The sequence below is a fragment of the Emys orbicularis genome, chromosome 4 (genome assembly GCF_028017835.1).
Source record: "Emys orbicularis isolate rEmyOrb1 chromosome 4, rEmyOrb1.hap1, whole genome shotgun sequence".
In the NCBI taxonomy this organism is placed as follows: domain Eukaryota; kingdom Metazoa; phylum Chordata; order Testudines; family Emydidae; genus Emys; species Emys orbicularis.
Window position 1 is genome coordinate 64,282,156 of NC_088686.1, and position 16,464 is coordinate 64,298,619.

General features: G+C 45.5%; 1 protein-coding gene across 1 annotated transcript in view; it reads right to left on the minus strand.

Annotated features, from left to right (window-relative positions):
* Positions 1–6,260: 6,260 nt before the first annotated feature.
* SPTBN5 (spectrin beta, non-erythrocytic 5) overlaps positions 6,261–16,464 on the minus strand; it is a 133,173-nt gene continuing 122,969 nt past the window's right edge. Inside the window, exons 58-64 of the mRNA XM_065403795.1 lie at positions 14,822–14,893; positions 13,203–13,289; positions 12,677–12,768; positions 12,353–12,438; positions 10,571–10,706; positions 9,034–9,161; positions 6,261–6,406 (exon numbers count right to left, since the gene is read on the minus strand). Coding sequence (XP_065259867.1) covers positions 6,261–6,406; positions 9,034–9,161; positions 10,571–10,706; positions 12,353–12,438; positions 12,677–12,768; positions 13,203–13,289; positions 14,822–14,893 — 747 coding nt within the window. The remainder of the gene's footprint in view (positions 6,407–9,033; positions 9,162–10,570; positions 10,707–12,352; positions 12,439–12,676; positions 12,769–13,202; positions 13,290–14,821; positions 14,894–16,464) is intronic.

Sequence of the window (16,464 nt, forward strand, 5' to 3'; positions counted from 1 at the left end):
GGGCCATTGCTGGGCACAGGAGAGGGAGGGCTGGGTACTCATGCAGCAAAAGGGAGGTTCCAGCTCAGAACCTCCCCCTTGACAATGGGGGGGGGGCTGCCACCAAGCCTTCTGCCATGCCCCCTGATAGAGCCCACCCAGTGGAGCTGGCCGGGAATGCCATGGCAGCGGGGGGGAGGGCCCAGCCCTTTTATCACCTGTGCCCCGCATTGGCACCGATGCGATTGCTGCCTCGGTTGCAGGCAGGGAGGACTCTGGGGCAGTGGGGGGAGACTTCACCTTTGAGGAGATAGTCTGACCCCAATCATCCAGGGGGAGAACGACCCTTTGCCAGTAGACCTGAGTCTGGGCAGCCGTTTGGTCATGCTGCCCCCTCCTGCTCTTTCCCCCTTGCCCCAGGCTGCCACCCCCGGTCTCGAGCTTGGGGCGCCTTTGGGTTCATGCAACTGCCCGGCCTCAGATGGCATCCTGCTCGTGGCTGCCGAGCCCCTGGTGGCGATGGCCGGGGCCCGAGCCCTTGGGTGCACCCCTTTCTGAGGCGGGGCGGCCACCTCCCCTCCTGGTGGGGGGAACCTGCTGCTGATGCCACCATACCTGATGCTGTGGTTGAGGGTGCTGCGCTTGTTGAAGCGCCAGGGCCCGGCGTCGGTGAGGGCCCCTTTCCCGTCCCTGCCACTTCGGCCCCTGAATCCGGTCGAGAGGTGCTGCACCCTGGTGGCATGCCTGCCGGGGACCCTTCTCCCACCTTTGCCTCCGCCTCCATTCCTGGCGCTGATCCCAGCCCTGCTCCCGCCCCCTGGTGATGCGTTGCCCGCCTCCTTCCCCTCCACTCCCCATATTGCTGCCGCTCCTGGGGTTGTTTTGGTTCCCCTATCCTCAGACAACCCTCAGGGGGCAGTTTTCGTGTCCCCCATCCCTGACCCTCTAGGGGCTGCTTTCTCCCCTCCGCTGCCCCCTCCCCCACCAGAGCTGGAGATGGGTCACACAGTGCCACCACTACAGGCGCCACGCTGGGGGGTGTGTGTCTGCCCCCTGTTTGCCCATCTCCGTGGGCCGCGGGACTGCCACGGGGGCCCAACCAGAAGACGGCAGCAGGTCTGTGACCCCGTCCCCCGCTGTGCTGCGGGACGAGCTGCATCACTTTCTATTGGAAACCCGTGGCTTCAAGGATAAGGGTAAGCTCACTTTCCAGCGCTGAGGGGACTTCCATCTCATCCTCCAGACCGTGAGGGCCGTTTTGCAGGAGGAAGGGGGACCGAGAGACAGGACATCGCGGCCTACGGGCGGGCCCGCAACTTCCGTGGATTGTTTCAAGGCCTGCTGGGGGCTGCCGACACCCCTGCCCGCAAGGATCCTCCCCAATCCTCACTATAAAACCAACCGTCTCTGCCACCTTGAACACCCGGGGCTGTAGGGTGGGTCTTTGGGAGAGGGGGTACTCTGTGATTTTCCTGCAGGAGACCCACATGGCTCCAGTTGCCGAGGCTAGGTGGAGGCTGCAGTGTGGGGACGGGGTGTACTTTAGTCACCTCAGCGCCCATTCGGCTGGGGTGGCCACCCTGTTCTCCCCCAACCTACAGCCTGAGGTGCTGGGGGTTGCCGAGGTCGTGCCAGGTCACCTGCTGCACATCTGGGCCTGTGTGGAGGGGCTGACGTTGAATCTAGTCAACATCTGTGCCCCGAACACAGGCCCGGAGTGGGTGCGTTTTTACCAGCAGGCATCCGCCTTCCTTGGCATCTTGGATCCTCGCTAGTGCCTGGTCCTGGGCAGGGATTTCAATATCACCCTTGAGGACCGGGATCGCTCAGGGCTCGAGAGCAGCCAGGCTGCCGCAGGCGTCCTCAGGGAGATCGTCGACCATCACTCCCTGGTGGACGTCTGGCACGACCACCACCCAGACGACAATACCACCTTCACCTATGGCCAGGTGGAGGGTGATCGGTCGCGCCACTCCTGGTTGGACTGCGTTGATTTAATCACGCTTCCATCTGGCACGAGCCCACTCCTCCGGCATTCGGCTGGCCCTGTTGAGGTTCTGGCTGCACTTTTCCCCACACCTGTTTATATTTGCACACCCTGTCCACGGCCCCACCAAGTCGTGAGACCTCCTCCTGGCCCTGGCCAAAGTGGCCATCTTCAACACTGGGAAGAGGATGTTAGACAAGGGGGTGTTCTGCGACTGTGGGGCCTATTTCCGCTCCTCCCCGGTCTCACGCATCCGGGCAGAGTTCCTTTGGGTGGTGTCCGCTGGCTCCCTACATGGCTTTGAGGAGCAGTGGGGGCTGTCTGGGGTTCTCTGCTCAGTGTCCCCCTCTGGATCCCTAGTTTTGGACCTGTAACCTTCACTCCTGACCCTGTTATTCATTAGTTGTCCCCCGTCTTCAGTTGGTTCCCGGGTCCAGTGGTCCCTCCCGCAAGGCTGCCGCCCTGCCCCTCAGGATCCGGGGTCCGGGATCGGGTGATGCCAGCCGGCTGGCTCCGCAGAGCCCAGGGTCGGCGTTGGCGTTGCCGTCCGGCCCCACAGGGTCTAGGGCTGCTGGCCAGCCTCTCAGGGTTAGGGTTGCCAACTTTCTACTCGCACAAAACCGAATAAAATAATAAATAATAATAAATTAATGGAGATATCCCATCTCCTAGAACTGGAAGGGACCTTGAAAGGTCATCAAGTCCAGCCCCCTGCCTTCTCTAGCAGGACCAAGTACTGATTTTGCCCCAGATCCCTAAGTGGCCCCCTCAAGGATTGAACTCACAACCCTGGGTTTAGGAGGCCAATGCTCAAACCACTGAACTATCCCTCCCCCCCACTGAGCTATCCCTCCCCCGAACACCCTTGACCCGCCCCTTCTCTGAGGCCCTGCCCTCTATTCACTCCATCCCCCTCCCTCTCTCTCACTCACTCTCCCCCGTCACTCACTTGTTCATTTTCACTGGGCTGACTCAGGGGTTCAGGGTGTAGGGGGGATGAGGGCTCTGGCTGGGGATGAGGGGTTTGGGGTGCAGGAGTGTGCTCTGGGCTGGGACCGAGGGCAGGAGGGAGGGCAGTGGGGTTGGGCATGGGGTGGGGCAGCTCAGGGGTGCAGGTTCTGGGTGGCGTTTACCTCAAGCAGCTCCCGGAAGCAGTGGCATGTTCCCCCTCCAGCTCCTATGTGGAGGTGCAGCCAGGGGGCTCCGCACACTGCCACATCCGCAGGCACCACCGCCACAGCTCCCATTGGCCGTGGTTCCCAGCCAATGGGAGCTGCGGGGGCAGCTTGTGGAGCCCCCTGGCTGCCCCTACAATGGAGGGAGGACATGCCAGCTGCTTCCCGGGAGCTGCGTGGGCTAGCAGGGAGCATGCCAGCCACGCTGCGTGGTCCGCCAACTGGACAGTCAATGGCCTGGTCAGCGGTGCTGACTGGAGCCACCACGATCCCTTTTCAACCTGGTGTTCTGGTCCAGGGCCCTCGGCTGGCCCAGCAGCGTCTGGGATCTGACCCATGGGGTAGGGGTCGGGGCTACCGGGCCCCGCAAGGTCTGGGGCTGCAGGCCAGCCCCCTGGGATCCGGGGTCCTCGGATGCCAGCCGGGCCTGCCTGGTCTGGGCCTGCCGCCCAGCCCCACAGGACTGCCACCCAACTGCCCTGCCACCAAGCCCCACCCAGCGGGGTCCATGGTTCCTGCCGCCCCCCGCCCAGGGCTCCACTCCATAGAGGGGTCTGTGGGCGTGAGGTGCTGGGCATAGGGGTCGGGGGGGGGGGGGTTGGGGAAGGGGGCACGCTGTGGTTCTCAACCTGCTGCCCAGGTAACATATTGATAACAAATAGGTTGAGAACCAATGATGTATGGAGTTGTGCACTTAAGATGCTTTACATCACCATGTGCACTAGCACTAATAATAATAATAATAATAATAATAATTCAAACCTTAGCAGAATAGGAACTAAAATAAGTCACTAGCCAACCCCCCACCCCCACTTGAAGTGAGAGTGTGGACAACATGTCAAAGCTATGTGCCCGCGTTGTCCATATAAACACAGCTCACAATCTGTTTGCACATCTGCCTGGCCCAGTGCAGGCTGCCTAATTTGGATCCAGGTCCTCAGAGGTAAAGGATACTGCACACCCACTTAGAGCTCCTCCTATTCCTCCTCCCCTCATAGATGGACAGGGCGAGGCCAGGAATAGACAGAGTTTTGGTTCTGTGCCCCTCACCCCCGGCCATTTGCCATACTTTTTATTTTAAGCCACTGCTTGGGGAAAATGTTAGTACTTTTTACCTGCTGAGTAAGAGTCTTTTGAAGTAAAGAATTGAATAAAGTGCAATGGCCTAGTGAAAAACTTAATGCATAAACAAACATTGAACAGCATTTTGTGTTTTATATTGGCTCTACTTACATTTGCTATGAGCACTCTCTAAAGTATTTGTTACAATACCTGATTTTAAGAATGGGAAGGAATGAAATTCTATATCTCAATTGGCGTTGGAGTGGAAGAAAAGTGAAAAATCTACCTTTACTTCAGTCTTTCCCAGTGGGCTAACAGTCAAAAGCACAAAACAGGTTCTTGAAGGAGGCTATTAAGAATTCAGACAATTGAAAGATGCCATAATTTTACCACTGGGTGACTTTATTTAAATAGAAGCAGGAAAAATATTTTGATTTAAACTTTTTACGAGCGACTGAACAAGAAGTTCAAAATGAATCGATTAAAAAAAATCTGAGAACACAGTTTGCAGTTATTAACAATTAAAGGAAGACAGAATTTCCATTAATTTCCTTTGCTAGATTGACCCTAGTTTTGTATCTGTATTTTATTATTAAAGCACACAGAACCCTTTGAGCATGGGTGCTGATATATTTGAAGTATTAGCATATTAGCATATAGCTGCAGTAATGGTTTACCAGATGGCATTCAGATTTTCCCTACCATATGCTCCCTTTCCTGGGCTTTCATCCCATGGTGGTAGTTGCCATATAAAAACCTAAGACAGGTGCACTTCATTTTTATACATTATTTGCCTGTTGCAAAGGGGTGAATGCATCTCCCCTCAAACAGCCTCAGAAATTAGCAGCTGTGTTTAGATGGCAAAGTTTTTAACTTTACATGATTATTTGGCTAGCATCACACACAAGTATACATCATTTTTAGGGAGGTCATTCATTTTAGTTCCACAGTTACTTACGTTCCATTCAAATCTGGTGCCCCCCTCCCTTTTATTGTTTAAAATTATTTGCATAATAAATAAAGAATCCTGAAACTGAGGGTATAGACAGAGCTGTAGACACTAAATTGAATCCCACAGCATTTTGAGGTTCTTGATTGAATTGTTTTTGGCAGTTGATGGGGAGCTCTGCAAGAATCTAGCAACACCTGAAAGTTTAATATGAGTAGGAAATATTCCTCTCTCTCTTTCCATAGTGACAGCTGAAAGCATTGCAGAAACGATTCTTGTCACTTCATGGAATGATTCCATACAGAGTGCCACTCACAACAGTAATGGCAAGCTGTGTGCATTTAAGCTGTCACAACTGTACACAATGGAATCAACAGCACCTTTCTTTTAGAACTTAGAGGTAAACTAAGGGGGAGAGGGATAGCTCAGTGATTTGAGCATTGGCCTACTAAACCCAGGGTTGTGAGTTCAATCCTTGAGGGGACCACTTAGGGATCTGGGGCAAAATCAGTACTTGGTCTTGCTAGTGAAGGCAGGGGGCTGAACTCAATGACCTTTCAAGGTCCCTTCCAGTTCTAGGAGATAGGATATCTCCATTAATTTAATTTTAATTTAAGACATTGCATGGATACATTGTGCGGGGGGAACGGGGTGAATACACTAGTGGTTCATCTATAGAGATTTGGGATCAAAGTGCAGCTTATGCAATAAGTAGATACGAATTCAGTTGTATCTCATCTTGGTCCCTGGTAGACATTAGTCATCATCACACAATTTGCCATGACGGGTGGGGATAAGGAGTATACCAGACATTAGCCAGCACTATTATTTCCTCACATTCATGAGCATTCAATTTAAACAAAAGCCTTCTATAGGCCTGGTAGAACCAGGTACATTGATCCACCCAAGTTCAATTTGTTAAAACTGTGACAGTTCTATTCTTTTCCAAGTGCTGTCTCTTTTCCCAATGCTTGAGCATTCCCTTCTCCCATACACATTTCACTTGCTCACTATCCATCTGGACTCCAAGGCAATAGGGTGCTATGAAGGGGAAGAGTCTGTCTCATCCAGAAAACTGAAGAGTGCGCGCTCTCTTGTGCTGCTGCTCTTACTTTTTGGAAAAAAACTTTTGAAAGACATTCTTATCTTTCTTGTGTTTCTCCTTCCTGCCCTCAATCGCTAGATCTTCTTTCATCCGGGTCAGTGGATTTGCTAAGCGCTTGGTCTGCACACTCTGATCCTCAGCCTTGGCTCCTGAAAAAGAATTAGTGATGTATTCATTTTCTTGGGATAGGGAACACCGAAATATGGGCTCCCCCTCAGATGTGCATGTCAAGGAGGCTCTCGTTAGGTCTCCCTACAACAGACTAATCCAAGCCATTTCATAGCATTAGCATCCACACCTTAATTCTCAATTGCTATCTTCCTTCTTCTCTGCTATTGATTGGTAGAAGCTGCGGTGATGTAACTTTGAATTCCAGAGGGCCCTGGGATGGGGAGGTGATGCTAGCATGGTACACATACCACTACCCAAAAGTCTAGCATCCTCTTCATGATACTTCACAGTGCCAGATGCCATAGGTAAAACTCCTCCTTGGACAATGGCTTGTGCCATTAGCCCAAGAAGCAGCATATTTAACTTTTATTCACAGTCCTGGAAAGGATAAAGCTTTCCCATTGCAGTGCCCTCTGGTAAAAAGAGCTGGCGCCTCATAATATGGTTGCAGGCTTTTTATGGTATTGCTTTAGTATCATGTAGCTGCTTTGTTGGGTGCACCGTGGAGCACATGGAAGAAAAGCTAACAATTTGTGTATGTTTGACACACTTCTCAGCTGTAGAAATGTAAGAACTGTGAGAAAGACCAACAAACAATGAGAGCATGAAAGGACTTTGTACAGACACTATTATTGGAGTTGACTTTTTCAGCTCTCATCACCCCTGAAGGACTCCCAGTATGTTTCCTAGTCAATCTAGGTTCTCACCAGGATGATGTGAATGTAGAATCACTCCAGCTTTGTAAACTCTCCCAGGGGAGATTTCAGGCACCTGGATTTCCTTTTTGAGCTCCTGCTCTCAGTGTTTACAATGATAGTCTTTTTTTTAGTGGTGTCTCAAACTATCTAGGGGGAAGTTTGCTATATGTAAGTTTTCTGTGTAATCTTAGTCAGAGACAGTAAGGAGCTAGGAAACCAAAAGCTAGTTTTGATATGTTGTAAACATTAAAGATTGGGGACACTCTGCAACTCTTGCTGATAGTGACAGTTGCAAGAGACTAGCTGCAGGGACTATAGGGCATATTTGAACTAGGTTACCTCTGTAACAATAAGGGTCTAGATACTCCAGTGTGAGAACAGGTTTAAAACCCAAAAATAAACAGTTAAATCAATTGATTGCATGCAATGGTGTTGTATTATAAAATATATCAAGCACAGCCTTTTATGAAAGCTTGCAATGTTCTAAACTCAATCATTATGAGATATGTATGCAGGCTATGATTATGAATGTATGTATTTGTATATATAGAAAACTACGCTGCAACTTCAGCTCCACTTCAAAGCAGGGCAGTGAGTAGTCAGGAAGGTAGGAACACCTCCCAAAGTGTCTACACAAAACCAGCTTCAAGTAACTATCCATTTTCCAGCCCACCAGAAGGGACACCGGAGGCCCATTAAAGTGAATGGAAAGACATAGAGACAACTTGAGACTGAAAAGAAAACTCCCATCTTTGGAAAACGAGAAAGACGGTAGTTTTTCCCACTTTGAGTATCTATAGTGACTGAAGGAAAAAAATCTCTTACATTTAGATAACACCTTTCCTCCAGAAGGATCCCGCAGCACTTCACTAACATTTCAGCTATTATCTTTGAAGTGGAAAATAGTAGCTGCTTTAAAACAATGCACAGTAATGCTACACAACCTCAATTTGACCCCCGATGTGTACGCATTATGATACACTATTTAATTACGTAATCACATACTTATTTTTTTTCCCACTGGAACTCTGCCTCATTTGGTGCCCAGGATGGACCGCGCTCAGATAATGAACACCTATTTGATACTTTGTTTTCCCCTCTTTGTTCAGTGTGTGCCCTCAGGTCTTATATACTGCACCCTATTCAAACCCAGCTCTGGACACAGAACCATCACTTTTCTCATAGGCTTTTCTGTGAGGCTCACCACTACAGTATCTGAGTGCCTCGTAAACATTAACATTACCAGAAACAAACATGAATGAATTTATTTTCACAACAGCCCTCGGAGGTGAGGGATTATCATTCCTGTTTTTACAGATGGGAAACTGAGGCACTATGGTCAAACATGAGCACTGTCCACTGAATGAAGCAGGGGTCCTGTGGAAAAAATAGTATGTCATCATGTAATTAAAGGTTGTCATGACGCATACGCACCAGACAGCTGAATTAAGGTTGCACATGAAACCTGAATTCTGGCATTTCCTAATTTTTGAGTACTGGACACTGAAAGCCTCACCTTCTTTTGACATAGATTTGTGTGTGTTTAATCTATATATAGATACAGATATATCATGAGAGACTGAGAGAGAGCCTGAGAACAAGCACCCTGTATTTCATAATCCCAATAAAGAGAAAACTACTGTAGGAGTGAAACCAGAAGACAGGCAGATCTACGGCACGTGAAGTATAATGATCAACTAAAATAAGCTCCTGGGGAAAGACACTAAGTCAAAATGTATCAGTAAATTTCCAGAGGAAGTGAAAAAGCAGAGGGATTAAGACATAGCAGGGAAGGGTGTGGCGTATATTGGGTGATACAGCATTTTCCTCTTTCTACATTTTGAAACATGATTTCTCAATCTCAGTACTGTGCTTCTCACACAGATCAAGGCAGAGTTTCTTATTACCCATGTCTGCAGGGTTCTGGACAGAGGTGGAGCTTGGTGTCGTCATAATCCCATGTGTGTCTCCCTCGGATTCTCTGGGAATGTTTGCAGATTCTTTCTCTTGCCTGAGTTTGAAGGAAGGAGTTCTCCTGTTAACAAATAGCACCACAGAAACTCAGTGACATTTCAGACATGAATTAAATCAGTAAGTAAAAGTAAGTATTCGGGAACAATTCAGTCATGCAACCATTTCAAAAGCAAAATAACCACCGGACAGAAAAGATGTGTTGTATATACATATGTGCATTAATATAGCCAGTCTGCAATACAGAATAGGAGTAACTTTGCAAAATGCACCTACCCATTCACCTCTGGTGAATTACTTTATTTGAAGGACAAATAAAATATCAGTAATTATTTTATCATTGTTCATCACAATGGAATAATGGGGGTAAACAGATTTTGTGACTGGGCTGGAAATATTCTTGACAATTTTGCAAGTCTGATACTAGTCACTAGGTTTGTGTTACGTCTTTTGGTCAAACAGTCAGTTTCCCATTTATCTGAGTGGGAACAACAGGAGTAAATCTGTGTTTGTACAGCAATCACAGCTGGTACTCATTGACAATCTATACAGAGAAGAAGGATGGTCTTGTGCTTCAGGCACTGGATGGGATTCAGGAGACCTGCATTCATTTCCTAGCTCTGCAGTAGACTTCCTGTGTGACCTGGGGTAAGTCAAATCTCTCTATGCCTCACTAGTCAAAATGAGGAGAATAATTCTGCCCTACCCCACGGGGGATTTGCAAGAATAAATTCCTAAATATTTGTTGAGTTACTCTCGTGATGGTAAGGACACTCTCTGCAATTCTCTGGTAAACTCCGTGAAATCCCTAGCAATTATAACGTTGCAGTTCTAATCACATTAACAGGCATGAGATGGTGAGTTCTCCTGCAAAACACAAGGAGTCGGCTGGGACAATCAAACTGGTCTTTTTGGTTTCCATGATACCGTGTGTGCTATAGCATTCCAGGAGCCTATGGGTTTTCACAGGTCTATGGCTCACACAGCTCATGAAGTTTAGACGCATGGATCCTCCCAGTACAATAGACTAGACAATAGGGGCTGTTTTCACGTCATAACTTGTAGGATTTCTGCACACTCCATTTGCAGCAGAAATGGATTTACAGATTTTCTACCACAGAGAGACAAACAATATGTTCAAATGCTACATTTGGATTCTCAGATTCACACTTGAATATGTAAAGAGGCCATTGTGTGCCTAGTTTTAGTTCATCACCCAAGGGGAGGATTTGGATGACCTTGTTAAGGACCCCTGTTGGAAAATTGCATTATCATGTCGTAACTGTTAAAATGGACTGAATCAGAGAAGTTACTGCATAATATAGTCCTGGGGCTGTGTGCTACTGAAATACTGAAAACTGAGCTGGTCTTTTTAATACCAAGCCTGTTTATCTGGCATCATCCTGTATTCAAGCACTGCCTAGCTACTAGCAAGAATGAAATCAGACCAGCTCGGCAGTATACAGTCCCCACCTGGGTAGTAAGCCTCTGCTGGTTTGTCTTTCAGCGGGCCCTCCACCTGGGACGTTCCAAGGTCTGGTCTGAGGACTCTCTGTATTTGGAGCGACTGGTTGTGCCATCAGCTTAGAACCATGACTGTTACTGTGGCCTGCAGGGTCAAAGCAAATACAGGAAACATGTTTGAATCAGAGATAGAGGCAGAGTCAGTCATTCCTATATCCACTGCATATTTCTTTGAGCTGCAGGTATCACTGCATTCCTGTCCTTTTTCATTATGCCACAGAAGCCATCACTGCTTACTGAGGTTTTCAGAATAAGGATTGGATGCACAAGGGAGCAACCAAGAGCCAAGGGCCCTGTCTACATGAAGGCTGGAAAAAATGTAAGAAGCCATTGCACATTTCTCCCCAGCCAGTATCTTGACTCAAGCCGCACTACAACCAAGAGGCTGCTTTCAATGTCACTCTGGGGACACTATACTGTGAGGTGCCCAAGGGTATGTCTACATTGCAATTAAAAACCCATGGCTGGCCCGTGCCAGCTGACTCAGGCTCGCAGGGCTTGGGCTAAGGGGCTATTTAATTGCAATGCAGGTGATCAGGCTCAGGCTGCAGCCAGGGCCTTGGACCCTGAGAGGTGGGAGGGTCCCAGAGCTCAGGCTGCAGCCTGAGCCAGAATGTCTACACCACAATTAAACAGCCCCTTAGCCCGAGCCCCATGAGCCCAAGTCAGCTGGCACGGGACAGACACGGGTGTCCTATTGCAGTGTAGACGTACCCGTCATGTCAGCTATCAAGTGCCTTGGTGTGTACTGTTCTCTATGGGTAACACACACGAGCAGGGATCCTAGAAATCTTTGCCATGGAAAAAATGCGAAAAAACACGGAATTTGCATTTTTACAGAGAATCTTTAGTTTTTATATTTTGTGAAAAAATAAAAACATATATTAACTATTAACTATATTTTACTGAAAGTACCAGTGTCACTTATTCAATGCATGCAACCTCACACTCTTGTGGTTGATTTTTTAATGCACTTTAAATTTGTATAGCTAAACATACTCCAATAAACTGCTTCCGGCATACAGAGGTTAGTTACTCAACGGCATAGCAGGGTTCATGTTTGAATGCATCTCAGATTACATGTCAGCCTCCAGACATGAGTAATTAAAGTTATGAAAAGATGCCAAAAATTGTAAAAATTTCTGCTAAAGACCGTGTCACTTGGCAAGGACAAATTTCAGGTTGATGGTAATGTGCTGTTCTGTACTGTATGCAGCAAGGCTGTAGATTACATTCAAAAGCAAACAATTGTAGAATACATGGAAAGCATTAAACTTAAACTGAATGCAAAGAAATGAAAACAAGAGGCTGAAACAGCAGGGCCATCGACAACAGTAAAGAAACAATGCACTGTGACTGGATCATTCTGTTAATTTTATTTTGTAATAATGATTGCTGGCACTGGTAGGCTTTGAACTTGCTTAAAAATTGGAAATATATCAATAAAACATTGTGTTCAACTGATACCTATATATATTGTGGCTTGGGAAGTTCAGTGTTTCATTTTAATTGTGGAAAAACATGGATTCTTATGGGGTTTTTTTAAGTCACAGACTTTTTTTTTTAAATCACAGAAAACTAGGCTCCCCGCAGATGAGACACTCAAACACATTTAAAGGAAGAGCACCACACAAGGGACAGCTTGTGATTTCAACATCCTTTAGTTCCTCACCCCTCCTGTCATCATCACTAAACTAAACAATTACCCCTTAAAAATGAATGATGATCTACCTATAGCACTCCTAAGTGCTTGTATCCATTCATCCATCAGCTTCTGAGAAGGTGCTGCAAAGTAGTATTCTGCCCCATCACTCAACCTGTAAACAGCAGGGATAGGAAGAAGGGCATTCAAATTAGTCTAAATGTCTACCTTATTGTCCTATTGAGAAAGGCAGGAACTGCAGTATCTGCAAATTCCTACACAGACAGCACTCTTCAGCTTTGCCATACCACAACGTTTTCTGAGATAGGCTTGGATGAGTATGGCTGCGAGTAGTTGCAACATTGCAGAGCAGCCAGACCTGTTTTGCTAGCAGGTCTATGCGTATGATTTACCGTAAATGAAAGGTGTTCTCTTTCCTGGCATAGTCAGTCAGCCTCTCACACTTGGCACCAGCAACACTGATTGATGGGATTGTGGTTACGTTCTGAAGGAGGAAGAGATTACAATGAATGTCCTAATTGCCCTTCCTTTTAGGATTCAATCTCATCCACACACTGTGAGCACACACTGATACCATCATTCATACTATTCCTAACACTGTCACTAGGTCCCCTGGTAGGAAGAACTATACAAGATCCATCCTTCATACAGTTTGAAGAACTGGTACTTCATTGTGTCTTGAAGGCATTAATCAAACAAGAGAATGTTCAATAAATCTCAAAAGCCCCTTTCTCAACCTTATGGCTGGAAGCTGCACCAATCAGACTAAGTTTCGACCAACTGATGCATGAAAGAAATTAATCCCCTTCTAATCCTATGTTTTCTTTTTAAAGAAATTGGGAGATTAGAATGGAAAAACAGGGAACAAATCTTAAACCACCTTTGGAGATTACCTGATAGATTCAAGAAACAAATTACCTTGGACACTTCCGTTTCATCATTGTAGAAGTCAAGTTTTTGTTTGCTGAGTTTTACATAATAGGAGTTCCAAGACCTTGAGTGTGGCTACATGAATAAAGAGGATAATAAAATGTAATCACAATGGTATCTGTAGTTACATCAATAACATCCATTTCTATATGCAGTTTCTAGCCATGCAACTTGGGGCTGGGACCTCATCAGCTCTCACGAGCCAAGAATGGTCAGCCTAGGCTATTTCTAAGGAAACCCAATGCACTGTAGGAATTGGTTTTAGTGATTCCATCAGTGGAGCCACATAAGTCAGTGCTGAACTAATGACACAGCCTGGTGGAAGCAGGCACTAAACAGTTGGTTCCTTCTATCTTTTAGGAAGGATATAAACCCAGCATTTTATTTCTGCTTGTTGAAGACACCATTTCACTTTATCTAATTGGAGAGTTGGCTCTAGTGCGCTATCCATATTCCAATTTTGGCCATGATAATCTGCCTAAAGTTTCAATGTAGTGTGGATATCGAATTCTTCCCCACTTACTGGGCACTGTTTTAAAAGCAGCTGCTACTTTCCACCCCAGAAGGTGGTTGTATGTCAGCAACAGGTGACACATTTGTGAAGTGTTATGGGACCCTTCTGGATGGAAGGTGCTGTCTAAATGTAAGATGATATTATTTTATTGTGCCAAGAGTTGTCTGGTGAATGAGAGAGGAAGGGGGAATTGTTAAGGAAGATGTGAGGAGAATTTATGTTATGAATTTATTCTATTTCTTTTTTTGTGGGTGGGTGGGTAAGATGAGAATTCACTAACATAGTTAATGTAACTTGGGGTTTCACTTGTGTATCCTTAACAGGGTGACAGTAGATTCTATTTTGCATAGGAAATAAAGACCAGTGTGGATTTGCTTAGGTCAGGTTAAAAGTTTCAGATAAAGAATTATTCCCAGGGAACAAACAGTCTAAGAGTCCTGTCTATGTCCAAGGCCCACACAGACTCTGTTAACAAAAATCTATGCACTGGTAGATAGTGACTGAGAAAACCTGCACAGAAATTTCCCAGCTGTGGTAAATATACCACCACTACTTCACTGATGCAAGCCCTGCCCTGGAAATGGACTTATATTTTAGGGTAAGAGGGGAATTCAAGCTTTAATTTCATTCAGCCTTGGACATGCTGAAACTATCTCACCAATTTACTACCCAACCATAAACTGGAAGAAACACCTCTTCTAATATGAGCAGAAATTAATATCCAAGCTAATTAAATTAGAGGCTCTCTCTGCCATCAGGGCTTCATTCTTTTTGAAGGGGATTTTAGTCTACATGTTCATTTAGTCCCAGGTTCCAGTAAGTGCCCCATCAATGGGAACTAAGCCTGAGCTGGAAGATCCCTCAGATAAGTGAATTCAGACATCTTATTCATTCCAGGCCTCATCTAACACCCACTGAAGTCAAGGGAGTCCTTTCACTGGCTTCTGTGGGAACTGTATCAAGACCTCGGTTCTGAGAGCCTTCCCAGTGAAGGTTCACCGCCCCTCCCCCACCCCCCAGTCAGGTTCTGTAGCTATTTGGTCATAATGTAAGGAATGGTGGCTGAACATGAAGTGAGTGCATTTGATTCTACCTGCTTCCGTCCTGGAAGAAGCTGGTCCCTTTTTTCTAGTAACCCCTCCATGTTCTGGTGATTTACAGAAACCTGAAACACACAAGGACATTACAGTTTCACTTCGAAGAAGTCTTTTCAAAACTTCAGAAGCAACTGTGAGATATATCCCAAACAGGCCATTGTTTTCCCTTTAGCCTTTGCCTTTTCTATGCTCCTGGAAGCCCTCTGTAGATCACATACAGAAATCTAATTTAGTGCCTGAATGAAGATGTTTCAGACCTACACTGGACAATCTACTCATATGATTAGTTTCACCACAGTGTACCAAAGGTCAGCTTACTTGGATTGATACTGCATTTTGTGGTGTAATATAATGTGACTATATGAAAATATCTTAGCAGGTATGTTTTTATGCAATGATTAGAAGTGAATCTGATCCTTCACAAAATATTTTACTTTGGTTGCTGTCATCTAGATCCTGCCCGAAGGTCTGCCCAGGGATCTGACTCTGGCACTGTGTGGTAGAAGAGACTGCTGGAGAAAAATAACTGTTTTATGGTTTTGGATGCTAATTTGCACTACTATAATTAAAAATTATTATTTAAAAATTAAACAACCATAGTATTTTATAATACATATGCAATATTTTAATATATTTCTATAACAATTTATTATGCTGTTCTGGCATGTCTGGGGATCAATGTCATTAACACTACCATTCCGCTTATTCACCAATAAAATACCATTAAGAGATCCTTAAAAATCCTCATATGGTCCCTCTTAATGTATACCTATATCCGCTAGTACTGGTCTGACCAGTTATTGTAGATCATCAGTGTAATTGTATAATAAACTTTAACTAGTTAACGTACTTCTCTAAATAATCTGTTTTGTCAATATATCCTCTCATACATGAGTCCCTCCATTCTATTTATCATCCCTGCTGCCTTATTTTGTACTCTCTGCCTTCTATTGTTACATTTCTGCATTCCAATGAGGTAACAAAACCAGGATACTGTATTCCAAATGTAATCTCAGTGTTTCCATGACTATTATGCTGCTGCTTACTGATTTACATGCTATAACTCTCTTAAAACAAATCAAGCCAATATTCTATTAGCTTTCTTTACTGCTGTTGCAAAAAATAATCCTTTGTTTGATTGTTATATGGCAATTTGTGTTATAACATCACCATTTAGCATTCAGAAAAAGGTGCTGAATTGCACAGAGATTGATAATAGAGAAAAAAACAACCAGTATATTATAGGTGGTACAGGTAGCAACACCTACAGTTTAGGTTCCCCAACATTTTTCATAATATTAACCTGCTTTAATGTGCTCATAACTTTGCCAAACTTTAATCATTCAGGCTGAAATTTTTGATTCTGGGTGGCTGCCTGAGGCTGAAGCTTTTGGATTACAGATAGGCAAAGTAAGAAAAATGATGCTTAAGAACTTACTAGAGTTCGTTTTAAGGATATTTACTTTGTATGTTTTGACATATGATGTGGACAATTTGTATTTTAATGGCTATAAAGCTTTAACTTTTTGAATCTCAATGTCTACTGTCATTAAACAATTATTGTCTCACCCCCCATTGTCTAACCCCCCCCATAATTTCTTCCCACTGAAAATTTATATGAATAAAAATCTAAAACAAA